This window comes from Coturnix japonica, chromosome 7 (assembly GCF_001577835.2).
Source record: "Coturnix japonica isolate 7356 chromosome 7, Coturnix japonica 2.1, whole genome shotgun sequence".
Classification (NCBI taxonomy): domain Eukaryota; kingdom Metazoa; phylum Chordata; class Aves; order Galliformes; family Phasianidae; genus Coturnix; species Coturnix japonica.
Genome location: NC_029522.1, coordinates 16,317,703 through 16,333,571, shown reverse-complemented (window position 1 = coordinate 16,333,571; position 15,869 = coordinate 16,317,703). Strand labels below are relative to the sequence as shown.

General features: G+C 34.8%; 1 protein-coding gene across 5 annotated transcripts in view; it reads right to left on the bottom strand.

Annotated features, from left to right (window-relative positions):
* UBR3 (ubiquitin protein ligase E3 component n-recognin 3) overlaps positions 1–15,869 on the bottom strand; it is an 85,362-nt gene that overhangs the window by 43,756 nt on the left and 25,737 nt on the right. For 2 of the 5 annotated variants that reach the window (XM_015868467.2, XM_015868469.2), the window contains exons 8-23: positions 14,486–14,714; positions 13,504–13,683; positions 12,694–12,827; positions 10,710–10,796; positions 10,358–10,423; positions 10,179–10,268; positions 9,329–9,457; positions 9,110–9,162; positions 8,344–8,477; positions 7,752–7,837; positions 6,375–6,516; positions 4,198–4,294; positions 2,878–3,019; positions 1,153–1,260; positions 432–605; positions 214–243 (exon numbers count right to left, since the gene is read on the bottom strand). In XM_015868467.2, the coding sequence (XP_015723953.1) occupies positions 214–243; positions 432–605; positions 1,153–1,260; positions 2,878–3,019; positions 4,198–4,294; positions 6,375–6,516; positions 7,752–7,837; positions 8,344–8,477; positions 9,110–9,162; positions 9,329–9,457; positions 10,179–10,268; positions 10,358–10,423; positions 10,710–10,796; positions 12,694–12,827; positions 13,504–13,683; positions 14,486–14,714 (1,881 nt within the window). The remainder of the gene's footprint in view (positions 1–213; positions 244–431; positions 606–1,152; positions 1,261–2,877; positions 3,020–4,197; positions 4,295–6,374; positions 6,517–7,751; positions 7,838–8,343; positions 8,478–9,109; positions 9,163–9,328; positions 9,458–10,178; positions 10,269–10,357; positions 10,424–10,709; positions 10,797–12,693; positions 12,828–13,503; positions 13,684–14,485; positions 14,715–15,869) is intronic. The other 3 variants (XM_015868471.2, XM_015868472.2, XM_015868468.2) reach the window with 2 other exon arrangements.

Here is a 15,869-nt window from a genome sequence, read left to right as displayed (position 1 = left end):
AGTTTTAATCTCAAAACATATATTAAAAATTTAAGGACTGTTTTTTGCTGCAAGACCGTAACCTCAGATTACAAATCAAGAATATGAAAAAAGCAATATAAATTAAAAGGAAATTGGGGAAAATTAGAAGACGTCACTAAATGTTAAGGTGAGCATGATTAAAGCCATATTGCTAGTTAATTGCTTAGGAGAAAAAACTGCACACAGATCTACCTCTCTCTGAAGGCTCTTCCGCCTTGAACTCTGGTAGATTGAGGACAAAAAAGATTAATCAACTGTAACATTTGGAAAGAGATAGTTGAAATCTGATATAAAATATTACCCTAAGAAATTTATAAAAATAGTAAGAAATCTCCCCTTCCCCCCACCCCAAAACCAACCAAACAAAACCATCAGCCAACAGGAAAGGCACAGTATTTGTATACACTTACTTGTGATGAAGCTAAACCATCTGAACTGGTACTTGCAGGTGGTTCTTTCTTCACTTCCGGAGCAGTTTCTGGTACTCTTACTCGGACATAGTTAATGAAATGCCGCATGTTAGAAACCAAGTTACTACCTGGAAACCAACTGTCATGGCAACGCTCTTGTCCACCTGTAGATTCCTGAAGAAAAAAATAAAACTGTATACGTTTCCTCATAAAAGCTACATAGATAATTACAACTTACACTGTACTGCAAAAACTTTCAGCTCTCCACAAGATATCAACATTATGGTGAAAGTACTAGAAGTACTAAAGCTGATATAACTTTAATTGTAATGACTGATGTCTACCTTGAAGACTACAACAAATATATACCATGTTACCATTACTATCTAACCAAAGCAAAAGAAACAGGTTAATAAGCTGTGAAATCTAAGAGTAACACAACAAAGAACCCAAATTTTACACAGCTCAATATAAAAAATGAAAAAAAAGTCAATTCCTGTATAAAAAAATATGACTGCTAATGACAATGTTGATCGTGGTTTCATTTGAAAATCTAGGAATCCAAGTTTTAGGTTCAAGTCTTTCTTTTCCCAACAAGCTACCAGTACTAATTTACAAAATAGTGATAATGATGTATAACTTTTCTATGTTGAATCACCAGACAATACCTTTTTCAGTGAAAACTTTTCAATGAGTTTGTTTTTTAAATGAAATATCTTACCACCTCTTCATCTGATTCTCGTTCTGGAGAATTTTCCAACCCCAGTTCAATCAAATACAAAACCATACAAAGGACGTGTTCTGACAAATTTTGATGATCCATTAATATCTAGGCAGAAAAACAGATAACCACATCTTAACAGGCTTTTATCCTTCATATTCTTACTATCTCAACTACAAAAAAAAAAAAAAAAAGAAATTGCCAAAAGCATGACATATCTGTAACCTACATTGGGAGGTAAAGAAAGAAAGCTGAAGTCTCACATGAACAAACACGAAGTACTACTCTTTCAGCACAACCTTTCAGGTTACTTAGACTACAAAAGGCTTTGAGCTACCTATGTGATTTTCTTTACTTTTAATAAAAATCACTGTGCTTTCAAAGAGTCGTGTCACGAGATACAGGTATTAATTACCAGAAAACATTAGACAGGCAGAAAAATATGAACATTACTTGCAACCCTAACGTATTTTTGGTAGACACTAAGCTCCAACTTCAGTAGTTGGGTTTCTTTTTGTTCCATTATAATACTTTAGAAATCTTATCACACTCCTGATGTTTTATTTTCCCACATAGATTTTTGAAACAGCACTCATAACAGCAAATTTTATTGTTTAGTGAAGCTACTAATCTGCCAGCTTTTGAGAGAAAATGCTTTTCTATCATAAAGGTGAAATCTATTGAATGAATTCAGATAAATTCTTCAATTTTCATTCATCCTAATAATATACTGTCAATGTATAAGGTACTTCATTACAGAAATAAATTGGGTAAAACAAGAAATAGAAATAAGAAGCTTGTTTATGCCACACACTTACTGTGGTATTCAACAGATTTTCTGTTTTCAAAAGCTTAACAGTGAAACAATGAAAGAGCTTAAGGGGAACAGGAAAACCACTGATGTGCCTCAATCAAACCATTTTTCCATAGTCCCTCACCTGCATCTGCAGCACACTGCCCTGAGAGCACTTTCCAAGAACAAGGAAAGACTCAAAGATTCATCTTCTGATGCACATGCTTTTGAAAAACAATGCATTTATCTTAAAGAGGACAGCTAACTATCAAAAGAAATTTTAAAGGCACAAATTAATCCTGAAAAACAAGTACTATAATGTTATCAGAGACAGAACATATCCAGAAAGTGACATTAGAACTAACTACAGATTTGAGACTGATTTGCCACTTTGGATGGAAGGCCATCAAGGCTGCAAACATTTTAAAGGCTGTTGCTGATGCCTTCCAACTCTTCAGCAGGAGCCAAAAGAACACCATAAAAACCAGTATTCTAAAACCAACAAGAAAAAAGTCAAATAGCAACTCTGATCATTAAGAGTGTATTCCTCAAAGTAGTACTGCCCACGTACTTTGGATACCTAACTTAGGAGTATGTAATATGAATTAGTCACTCATGAAATAATCGTCATGCTAGACCTACAAAATAAATGTGAAATAAGAAATCTGCCTGCAGTCATAGAACCAGTTAATGAAAAGAATTTAATACAGTAAAAAGGAAATTTTAACCACCTCAGTCATTTCGATGTCATTTAATGTTTCTTGCTCAGCAAGCAAAAAGAATTCTAACTGAAAGTATTTCATCATGAGAACAAACTAAGCATTATATAAATTTGAAACTTATTATTCTAGAACACCAACAAAACTATGGTTCTAAGCATTCCTTTCTACAAAATGAAAGTAAAATATTGGACTTAAGAATTATGACTGTACCTTGTAAAGAAGTGTGAACAACACAATGTGCAAGGTTTTACAGTGTAAAAGTTTTATGAGACCTTTGTAACTCGGATGTAGCGGTGTTCTCTTCTTGTAAGGAGGCCACGGGTTCCCAGGGAATTTACCACTCTGCTTTAAACTGTTGAAACACGTTAGATCTGTGTTAAACATGACAGTGATCCAGTCAACTGTCTGTTATGAACAACTACACTGTAGTTCAACAACTACAGATGTTCAGACCAACATCAGAATTGATGACCATTTCTCAGTTTAATTTCTCCAAGCAACATTCAGAACATATTCACAAACAACACACAGTTCTATTTTTCTCTGTATTACTACTGGTCAAAATGACACTTGTAAAGCCATATGAATTGTTAATTACTGCTCTGAATTTAAGAATTTCCTTTTCTTCCTAAGACTTACACTAAAGAGAAGGATAAATTTTCATCTTGCCATAATCCACGTTAGTCAGACATCGAACAGAAAATTCATATCTGTACACCTGGATCACAGGAAGCAATAGGAAACACTAGACAGAATTTTTAACTTTGTAGAAGTGATTGTGCTGGTAGAGCCACCTACAGCTTAAGCATTAAATTCAACTTGAAGATACCTTTCGCTTATAGTAAACATTAATGATAAGCCTTTGACTTAAGACAATAAGCAAAGGGGTAGAGGATCATTTTACATTTTTACTATCAAGTAATCAAATAAAAGAGAACCAAATTAAGTTAGGTAAAGTTAAATTTGTAAGAATAAGAACTTCACTGGATAGCACGTAAGGGATAGAATAAGGATCAAGTTTTCACGCATCTTAGAACTTAGAAGAGTGTCCCTGAGTAGCTTTTCCTGTATTTAAATCAGAACTCATTGCATTTTTCCACAGATTCTGTCATGGGTGAACACACACAAACATAATTTCAATACATCACAAAAATCACCAGATGGTTGACAGGTCATCTGGTCCTACAGCCCTTCTCAAGTTGGGATGACCAGAGCAGACCCCAAAGAGGATTCCCAAGTGGGAAACTCCACAGGCTCCATAGGCAACCTGTGCCAGTGGCTCCATGAGCCACACAATACAAAAGTGCTTCCTGATATCCACACAGAGCCTTTTTGTTCCAGTTAGTGCCACTGCCTCTTGTCCTGGCACCACTGGAAAGAGCCTGGCTCATCTTCCTTTCAGTTATTTTTAACATTTCCAGAGAGCAAAAGCAAAAGCAAAAAAAAAAAACAAACCCAAAAAAACCAAAAACAAATCCTGATGTGCGGTAAACAACAAGAGGCTACATTTCTAAAACTGATTCAACTTACAAGGCTGTGTATCTGTCCATTGCAGACTGTACATCTCTACGGTAAACTGTTCGAAGTATTACCATTACAGGGTCAAATTCCTTATCCCAAACTTCAGCTGTTGTTTAAAAGAAGTCACATGTTACAATTCTCTTTACAGACATTGCAGCTTATTCCAGAGTTTCTTCTTAATTAGCTGTATATAATTTCCCATTATATAAACATTTTTGCAGCACAGTACATCATCTTTTTCTAATTCATGCTAACAATACTTACTGTTTTCTATATTAATAATTATTACTTATTATATGTGTTATTTTGGCATTAAGTTTTAATTATCCCCATTTAATTTTGTAGCTTTGAAGTAAAATGCTGCACAGAGTGATCACAAGTCTGAGCAGAATATTAATAAACTCATAGAACTTTTTTCCCCATACTTGAAAGTCAATCTAAAAACAAAACTAGACTTCCCAGTCTAAAAGCAAACAGAAATGTTCCCCTTTATAAATTGTTTTGAAGTTCCTGTGACAGCAAGATGAATTCAAGAGTCAACGTAAGAAATACAAGGGGAAAAACAACAACAGAAGTTTAGCTCCACCAGCAGGCATGACATAACATATGCATTTACAACATACTTCAAAGGCAAAAGCAGGTAATTTCATCCCATCCTGAGATTAACTTCCCACAGCTGGGAAGACAAATGGTCTGTACTCTTGTTAACCTCTACTAATGTTCAAGGTTCTGCTGACATCCTCGTGCTAGTGAGAGGGAACACATGGCATAGTTTTTACTTGGTGTGAAAGAAGATCAAACAAAGCACAGCCTGCTTCCCAAGTTTTGTTTTTTCCCTCCTGGGTAGAAAGTTTACTATTACGGTCTACAACACAGACCAAACTTGCTTTTTTTTTTTTTTCCCTGCCCTTCTAAATCAGCAGTTACTGAAAACACAGGGCTTCCACAGATCACCAAGTAGATTTTTTCCCCCCTAATTACAGGGAAACAAGGTGGAAGTGATCTCAACATGACTTAATTGTGACAAGCTGTAAGCCCCAATTAATAACAACCAAAATATCACCATTCATTTTGAGAACACGTAGAGTTACAAAATTTTTAAGCATTCAGATGGCTGTACACAAGAAAAGCACGCCAGTTTTTATCCTTGCAGGAACTCTAACAGATTGTTACTGCTTTAAAGATAAAGAAAAGTGGGGGGAAAGATTCTGCACAGAAATACAAGTGACTTAAGAATAGCATCTCTAGCATTGATTATTGAAAAGGGGAAAAAAAACTTGATATACTTCACTGGTTGTTAATTTGTATTAAAGTAATAGCTACACTGACTCAGCCTCCTCTACACACACACACAATAACATTGCCTACAAAACAAAAGGTTTCAAAGTGTCAGACTCAAACACCCCACAGGACAAAGCTAATCCACCATCAGCTTTGCTTTGAGCTGAAGTACAACCAGAGCATGCGGAGCATTTCAGATTCTTAGGAAGCTTATCTGCTCAGTGACAGGAAACAGTAACAGAACACTGTGTCCTGAATTCTTCCTCTCCTTTGATATACCAGCACTGTGTTGAATCCAATTTAGATGACAAGCTGGTCAGGGGAAGACGACTCATTTTTGCATTTTATGAATTACAGAACAATACTGTGTAATTGGTCTAGCTTGAACTTTGTTCTAGATTCTCACTATTGACTGGAAAAAATGTGAAAAATGTAAACTATCAAGATATTTAAAGCAATATTAAAAATAATTTTCCACCATTATATTTTTAATTATCAAAATGTGAGCAAATTTGGAGACCTAGTCTTGGAACTGACACCTGTGTAAACAGTCCTAAATTCTAAGCAAGAAATCTGACTTATGTCCAGTAACCACATATATGATTAAGTGTGCAGATAACTGAAATATAAATGACATACCTGTTCAGTCCTCCATTTTTCCCATGCTATCTAAAAATACCTGGTTAATATTAGAAGCTGACTTTGACTTATAACAAAACCTACAGCTAAAATCCATTAACAGTCCTTAGAAATGTTAGTAATTATAAGCAGTAGGTAATAATGAAAAACAGAGCTTTTTATTGTTGTTTTATTGTTGTTAGTTTAAAACAAAAAGAAAACAAAATCCCTCTGGTTAAACACCTCATATTTATTTATGGTAAGAAAACACTGATTAATTACTGTACCTTTAGGTGTATACATTCCTTGTTGCATGGAACCTCCCGGTTCAAAAACAGGAGCTTTAAAATCAGCAACTGCTGATAAGACTGATTCAAAGCTTAAGCTTCCAGGAATAATACCACTTTTAGGATTGGGATTTTCTGGAATGTAACATTTGCGTTAAGAAAAGCAAAAGTAAATTTAATTGTAGGACATAGCATTTTACTTCCATATTGATGTTGACACTCATTCCAAAGGCTACATTTGAGCAATGCTCTGTGCTTACCACAAGAGGTCTGTATGCTTCAGCTGCTATAGAACAATAACAATTACTGGAGTGAACCAAGGTCTCCAGGCTAGGAGATGACATTCTTTTAAGCAATACCAATTGCTGCATCTGCATAGTTACTCAAAAGCACACTATTAAGTAAGAACTGCTACCTATGGGGTATACAACTACATTTTTGTGTTTGCAACCATTTATGGATGCGAACAAATAGCTTGGGATACTTACACATAGCAAACAAATCTCCATCCTGGACTGGCAACTTTTCCTTTTGGTAGAAATACTTTACTAACAATATCTCAAATCACAGGTAGCGTTTATAATAAAACAGCTTCTGCTTAGTGAGAATTGACTGCTCAAAACAATCACTTTTTTTTTTTTTTAAACACATTTCAGTTAAAAAAAATAATTAAGAATGGGAATTTGAAACATTAGGAACATGGCATAAGTCAGATGGAAAGAACTTAAATGGAAACTGTATTAAAAAAATAAGATTAGCATAGATGAAAGCAAATTTATATATGATACGCAAATGAACTGTTACAGAACTGCTTTGGGACATGAATGTTATCACTGCACAGGAAAATCTAGAATTTGCTATCAGTGAAGTTAGATTCTTTCATCCAGAACACAGACATTTCACTGATTTCAAAGCAGCATTCAGAACTCCTATTACTTGCATTTTAAGGTTCTGATATCTAAAGTAAAGCCTATGCAACATGAATGGGCTCTTTTTACATTGGCATATAGTTAGCTATAATCAAAGGCTAAGAAGCAGATAAAGGTGACACTGACTAGACTTTCTAGAATATGATTGGAAAACAGACCTTTCACCTTATACTTGACTTTTGTAGTATTAAAACAACAATATAAATCAAAACAGCTGTTCAACACTTAGTGTTGAAAGTTTTTTAAAGCTATTAAGCCTTTCTTATTTTTAAGAAAGATAAAAGATGGATCAAATGCTTTTGCTGACAGTATGTACATGCAAACACATCTCTACACAAATTGTTACAGTTAAGTAAGCTGAAACCTTGTTCAAGCTCCAAAATCCCACTATTCTCCCAGTACCTGCAATTTTCATTCCCTCAAATTAGCTAACATATCCCAAGGATATAAGGTCCAACAGTGAACTGTGTGTCCTGTCATTCATACAGAGTTGGGCTACCATCTCTGCTCTGAGGATCTCATCATCTGTCATTCCTAGAAGAACAAAATAAAAAAGCCATTAAAACAGCAAAGCACATCCTGAAAATATCACAACTTTGCAATTAGCACAATTTAAAATTGATGCAATGTTAAATAGTAAGACAGTGTTATTAAAAAAAAAAACAACAAAAGACGAGGAGCACTGCCCATGAGAAGCCTTGCTAAGAAGTTATGAAACAGACACAACCTCAACCAGAAGAGAAGACTTCAAATTAAAACTGTTTGCCTTTCTGAAAAACATACCAAATCTTTATATGATCATATAATACAACTCAGCCACTTCCAGTAAAACTTCTTTTACCTCAATTTCCACATATTTTGTCTATTTCCAGATTGTAAGGGATTAAAATTCAGCATGTGGTGAAACTGAAACCAAGTGTTCAACACTCTACACTACTATTTGGCTAAGCAGCTTTATCACAGCAACTAAAGATTGGGAGACTTTAAATCAAACAGCTACATTACTTACATACAGGTATCCATATAGTAGTTGTTCTTACCTAAATGTAAACGAAGACTTAACAGAAGTACCAGAAATGTTAAAGCTCCTTCCAACATGGATCTTTCGTGCTCTGAATCAAGAACAGTATTTTGATGCTGTGATGCCATTGTTAGTAGATCTACCACCTTGAATCTACGCAGCAAAGAACCAAGTCAGAAATATTATTATCCAATATTAAACACTAATGTTAGATGCACAATTAACTCAGGACACTGTTCAAATTGCTTTAAAATAATACAAAATAAAATGTATGTAATGAAGGAATATAGAACCTTCTTACTTGTAGAATGTGACATTTACTCCAGAAGAAAACACTTTATGTTTACCAAGAGCTTAGAGTTAACAACAATCATTTTATTCTACATCCAGAAAAGTAGTGGGTATCCTTTCTGTGACTCCTACTATTGCAGTGTTATTTGTGTACTTTGAGTTAGCAAAACCTGAAAGCTTGCATATAAATGTGTGAAAGAAAGGAAAAAAAAAAAAAAAAGCCACACATCACCACCAAAAAAACCCTCACACCTTGAAGATGCTCCAAAATAAAATACCCGCAGTTTCATTACTACACTGTAAATCAAAAGCCAACCATGTAAAAAAACAAAAAAAACAAAGAAGTGAGGTAACCCTTTCTCCAGGGGCCTTACTTGCTTTGGTTAGGCAAAGTTGATCCACAACATCAGATACATATCTTTTCTCTCACATAGCATAAGTTAGTCAACAGTTAGCAAAATATTCAGCAAGAGCCTTTTGTCTTTCTATCCTACCTTTCAAAAACTGATGAAATAAAATAATCTGGGTCAAGCCTGGAGGCACAGACCTGTGGAAAGAGAACAAATTCATTTTATTCAGTAGTTTGTGTATTTTCAGACTTATTTTCAGACTTATTTTCAGACTTATTTTCAGACTTATTTTCAGACTTATTTTCAGACTTATTTTCAGACTTATTTTCAGACTTATTTATCTTTTCAAAAAACTTAACTTACTTGCAGCAGGTAAATGTCAGGATCAATCATTGAATTGCAGAAATGAGACTGCACATAAGTCATGGCCTGTCCTTTAATTTGCAGACCATTTCTAACCCACATGTTGCTGTGAATTTCAGAAAGGCTTGCCTGTTCAGGGAAAATAAAATCCAAATTTACAAACAAGAAAGACTTTACAGATATTGAATTCCACACTAGCAGATCATCAGGAATGACTGCAAGTCTATGAAACACACTCTTTTACAAAAGAGCATCCATTTCATACAACCCACTTGATCAAAGGCAAAGCAGTGACTTATTTAAATCTTGAGAAGCACTACTTACTTAAAGTAATCAATGTTTAAAACGTTAGGTATTAAAACAATGATTATAAAGTACTGCTTATTTCTATTTACATAAAAACACAACCCTATAAATAAAAATATTTCTGAAGCTGCATCCACCTTTGAATTCATTCTCAGTTTAAAATTTTGAATGCTTTGATTGCTGATTCCTTTTTCAACTTGCACTCCATTAATAATTACTTCACAAAGAAACTTCTGTATTCAAATCTGGCCTTCCTGCTATTCTTTTTGAAAGTGCTACAGTGACTATCACTAACATACTTATCAAAGCTGTATTGCTAATTAAGAAACTAATGACACATTTGATTTCGGAAACAGGAGGGGAAAAAAAATTCATCCTCATTATTCAATATGTCCTATTTATTATATTATTCTGGTATTCTAGAAATCATTTTCTTCCTTGTAAAATACCTATGCATATTCAAATTACTGGAGGTAAAACAATCAGACAAGTTTTTACTGTGCATTTCTGCTTCTGCATCAAATACAGAAGTCTGGATACATACCTGGATTTGAAGTGGATGAATCATTAGTTTCATCAGCATCTCCTGATCTGGCAAGATAGTATCCAGATCTAGTTCTTGGCACTTGACAGCCTAGAAACAGAAACAAGCACACATTGTACCAAACAATCACACTCAACAGGGAATTTCCATCTTCTGTGCAAGTGACAACGCATGCTTACCTTACTTAAAAACATGGCAAAATAACGGTGCAGTGGCAAATGAAAAGTAACCTGGTTAGGAGCTGGCTAAAAATAAAAAGAGATATTTTAGCATAATATATTACAAAAACAACAAGAAAAAACCCCCTCATCTACAAATATCTTTTTCACAACCATTAAGAACAGTTACCTTGCATGTCCTAATTAAAGGGACTTACTTTCCACCAACCTCGTATATTCCTTCATGAAGATTCAGAAAAGAAACCCTTTTTCAATCAATAACAAACATAACAGTTTGGTTCAGACACAGAAGAGCACTACCTTACAGTTTTAACGAGGATATAGCATTTCATTTAAATCCATTGATACATACCTCATCTACAAAATTTATAGCATCAAACCAGTCCTGAAGTGCTTCAAGGCAATATCTAACAACATTCCGTGTGTATTCTTGTGTTTCCTGCAGGAAGAGAAACCACTGTACTACAGAACTCAGAACAGCACAGAGGCCACCATGAATAAAGGATTATTTCAAGATATGTATGTCCTCATCAAATGAAGAATTAGGATAGTAAGCATTAGGATAGTTCCACTCTTACCCTAAATGGTAAATATTTTAAGTGTGAGAACTGAGGCACTTTCAGAATGATCAGCTGCTCTTAGTGCTCACTGTTTAATTTATCCATTTAATTTTACATAAAAATGTGTTAACATTAGAAAAAGTGTTTTCACATGCAATCTAAAGGAATTCCTGTATCCTGTAAGTTTTATCTATTGAAAGATCTTTCATTTCACATACATCTTGTACTAGCAAACTGTAGTGACAAAACAACGCTACACAGATTTTAAAAACAATTAAAAGATTTATCATGATCATGTAATAAAATGCAACTGCACAATCATGCCCTAATACTAAAATATTTCTCAGGTTAAACCACGTACTTCAATACAAGAACTGTACGCTGCCCTCCAGGGACAAAGAACTGACATGCAAGCATGGCAGGAGGGAGGTGGTAAAGTGAACCACTCTCCCAACAATGGAACCTACAAACCCCTCATTTCTTGGGGTCTTTTTTTTCCTTTAATCTGCTCTTCCCCCTAAATACAGACTCCAGACCTGCCACACAGTCTCAGGATATCAATAACACACTTCTCATGCAAAAGCCAAGAGTGCTTCAGCCAGGCAGAAGCTGTGCAAGTGTTGACTTGCTCAGCCACCTTTTCTCATCAGAAAATGCATCAGCCATGTACTATCCTTCTGCTCCACCCTCTCTGGTGACAAAGCTCAGACAGCTTTCCTTAAGGCGTGAGACACAAGCTAAGATCTCTTCCCACCAACTAAACATATACAATAATTGAACTCCAACACTTCCAGTTCTCTCACAGATTTACTGAGAACTACCAAAGGTTTCAAACATGGGGGTGAAAACATCTGACATGCAATCAGATGGGACAATAAATTGTACAGGCTTTAATCTAACAGCAGTCTCTATGGTAAAGAGAAGTACTTTCAAAAGAAAAAAAAAAAAAAGTAATGCAGTGTTGAAAAGATATACTAATATATTCATAATATATAATTACCATTTACATCATGGGAAGGTTTTTGCAACTGCCTAATAAAAACTGCTTTAAAAAAGGCACAGAAACCTCATGCACATTTTGTCAAAATACTATTCAATTCAGGTATTCTGTCTCACAAACATCATTATACACACATCTTAAATACTTACCTTTGAAATAAGCTTATAATTAACTAAAAAAATAAACCATAAGATCCCAGTAAAAAGGTTTTTCCCACACACACATATTATGTATTCATATACAGTGATGGACTTCTTTATTTTAACTGCATTTTTATATAATTTAATATCCCCATATATCATTACCTAAAACATTTTTACCTCATGTTATTAGTAAAACAACATAAAAACATAATTACTCCACTATCTATCATAATGAACTGTCTATATGCAGACATAGTCTACATTATTATCCCATTAAGGATGACTTATTTATCTCCTTTCCCACTGAACAAAGACAAAATGGCTCAGACCATCTACCAAGTTCTTCATCAGATGAGAAGTTACTCCATACATACAACCAGTTTACATCCCAGACCTGGAGTCACAGTTCTGCAGACAACTAATTAGATACAAGCATGAGTTCCGTGTTCATTGCACAGAGCATGCAAGTCGATCATTGTGTTACACACTTGGTAGGCAAAGACAGAGAGAAGAGAGACTACACAAATATAAAAAATATATATATAAATATATATAAAACAGACCTTTCAGATTTTAGAACTCCAAAATAAGTCATGAAGGCAGCATGAATAATTATAGAAATGTTAGTCTTACCCTAACTTTGCAGTGTGACAGAAGACCCCACATTGGCTGGGCGCAGGCTTCCAACTCAGCAGCAAAGGCAGCATAGTAGGTCTGTGATTCAAACTCCACATGCTCATTTAATTCTCGTTTATTCAAATTCATACCTTCAAAGATTTAAGCAGAGTTATAAAATGAAGTACCTAACCAGGGCTAAGTGCAATACAGTATTTGTAGTGTAATGCAAAGAAATTTAAACATAAATAGATCTACAAAGAACAAAGTCTCTCAATTGGGCTCCACAGCCCTTGCCTTTAAAAGAACATTAACACAGACAGCAGCCCTTCTACTTTGAACGCCAGTAACACAACCAGAACTTTTGGAGGGAAACACTTAGGCTTCTTTCTAGACATAACATTTATCAATTTTTAAAAATTCCTACTGTTATTTTATATACACACACACACACACATTTCTTCACAGCAACATGCAGAAAAAAGATCAAAGTTCATTTACTCAATATTTAACTTCCAAACTACATCAAATAAAATGCTTCTGGCACAAGCTACAATTTACAATACCTGCAATCTAAGAATCATAACACTGTGAATCTCTCTCAGCTATGATGCAATTGATTTTTAACCAGTTCACACAAAATAAATATCAATTAGATCTTTTTCTAATCTACCTGTGTTCTTCAGAACATACTGTTACCCTCTGGAAATGCAGTTTGAGAATACTAGGGAAATATTTACATACAGCAGTATAAGGATTTTGCTACTGTGAATATTAAGCTATCCTTGTATTAAAACTGACTTTAAGTATTAACACCAAAGCACATACCTTGAAAGAATGATACAAAATTCATCCACGTTACCAAAAGACCATGATCTTCCAAAAACTTCTTTGCCACACTTTGGTGTGAAAGTATGTTTATAAAATCACTAACAAGGGGCCAGTATGTATTATTCTTCAGTAGTGCTTCACCACAATTCACCACAACATGTAAACTATTTTCTTCATCTAGATTTAAAAAAGAAAAAAAGAGAGGGACTAAAAAAGAGGAAATAACAACCATTTTCTAAGTTGATGTTTTACTTACAGAAGTTACAGAATAATTAAAAAACAGCAACTTGGTTTTATTGTACTCTTGCAGTTACAACCTACAAACTGCAAAAAAAAGAATATTTACAATAGTTGTTTTATCATGGACTCATCAACACAGATGCCACTTCAGTAGGAGATATACTCAGATTGAACAAGTTCACAATCTCTGAAGCGTCATTTGAACTGTACTGCATCAAAACTTCTAATATTCACAGATTCTCATGCCACTGAGGTGAAGATACCTTGTTTTCTTGGGAGCATTTAACATAGTTTAAAGTCTTCCTGAAATCACAAAGCCTGGCCAAGTAAAGAAATTTGATCTCCAGCATCCCTGGCTTTTGTCATAAGATGCACGCAAAAAGGTGTGCAAATTCTTCTCCCCTCTGTGCTCACCTGTCAATAGCCACTTGACAGCAAGCCTGTTTTGTTTTCCTCAAGAAAGGTGTGGTAAACTTAATTTCATAAGAAAGCTTTCTTATGAAACAAAACTGGCAGTTCATGTCCTAGTGGATGAAGTGGTGATACTCAAGTGACACATGATAACAGATGGGTACATCAAATTCAGAGGCACACCTTTTATGAATACTGCAAAGATGCACAAAAAGACCAAACAATGCAATTTCTCTTGTGAACTTCTTAAACATTTGAACCTCATATAGTTCCCATTAATTAAGCTACCCTACAGCACGCAAACACAGATTCAGTGATCAAAGCCTACCTTGCAATTCGCTTTTAATAAGGCAGCTTTCCATCATATATAACAGAACTGTGACCATAATATCCAGCAGCTGACATTCTTCTGTTACTTGGCGTGCTAGCTCTTCATTGCTGAACAACTGAACACTGATATGCACAATTCTGTTTGACATTGTGTCTGACTCGTGGCTTTTCTTCAGCGTTTTCATAATAAAAGCATAATGCTGAACAAAAGTTTTGGTAAAAGCAACCTGCAAATTATTAAGATATTTGATGTTAACAAGTGCCACACAAAAATTACTGCCTTCTTTCTTTCATTCTTCCTTTACAGAAGCATGATCAGTACATCCTTGAAACATCAAATTGCCATGACAGATCAAAACGGGTGGTCTTGTGTCTAGTTTCTAGAAGTAGCTCACGTGAAAATACCTACTCATAGGAAGGAGTAGCTTACACCTCCAGCTTTACTACATAATCTCAAAATTAAATCATCTTATTCTATACATTCTTCAGTGAGAAAAAATAAGATCCATGAACACAGAGATGTTGAAACAGAACGTAAGGTCACAGCATGCATGTGAGAACAGTACTGTTAGAACATTAACCTTTTTTTCCCCCACCCCCACAACCTAGAACTGGGTGTGATGTCCCAGAATGATACACCATAAACAACGAAATCAGTGGCAGCTACTAAAACAGCAGTAACTTGAACAGCTGAGATCATCTGTCTATTGAGTAACATCTTGATTCATCAGTCAAGGATGATGCTTCAACACTGAATTTCACCTACTATCATAGTATCCTATTTCTTTTTAATAAATACTTAGAGCTTTCTTTTAAATAACTGTGTAATGAGTAGCAAAGTTTGTTAATGACTCGACTTTTTTTCTAAAATCAGGTCAGCATTTAAATATATTGATAAATATGAGTCTTAGTACACCTTATTTGTCTTCAGTTGATTGTAAACCAACTTTACGCACTGCACATACACTTGGATATATCTGCCTGCTTTGAAAATGCTTCTCATTCAGCACTTTAAGTTCTGAATTAACACCATCTGCACTTGCTTTGCTTTATAGGAAAAGAAAATTCGAGTTGCAGAGCGATGACAATTTTCAGCTTAAAGCCTAAAACTCCATGTCTATTCCTTCTTGATATTAATCTTTCATAAACACAAAAGAAGGAACTCTAAAACCACACTGTCAGATGTGTTTTCACTAGACAAATACACAAATCACTGATCATTTTACCTGCCTCAAACTTTGTACACTCATATATCTACTGTAGTGCTACCATGTTATTCTCATTTAGGGGACATTCCCAAAAATATCACAACAGCATAATACACTCCTGTTAGGCACAAAGATGGCTTCTTCCAGCAAATATCCCTAAAACTGAAGATCAAA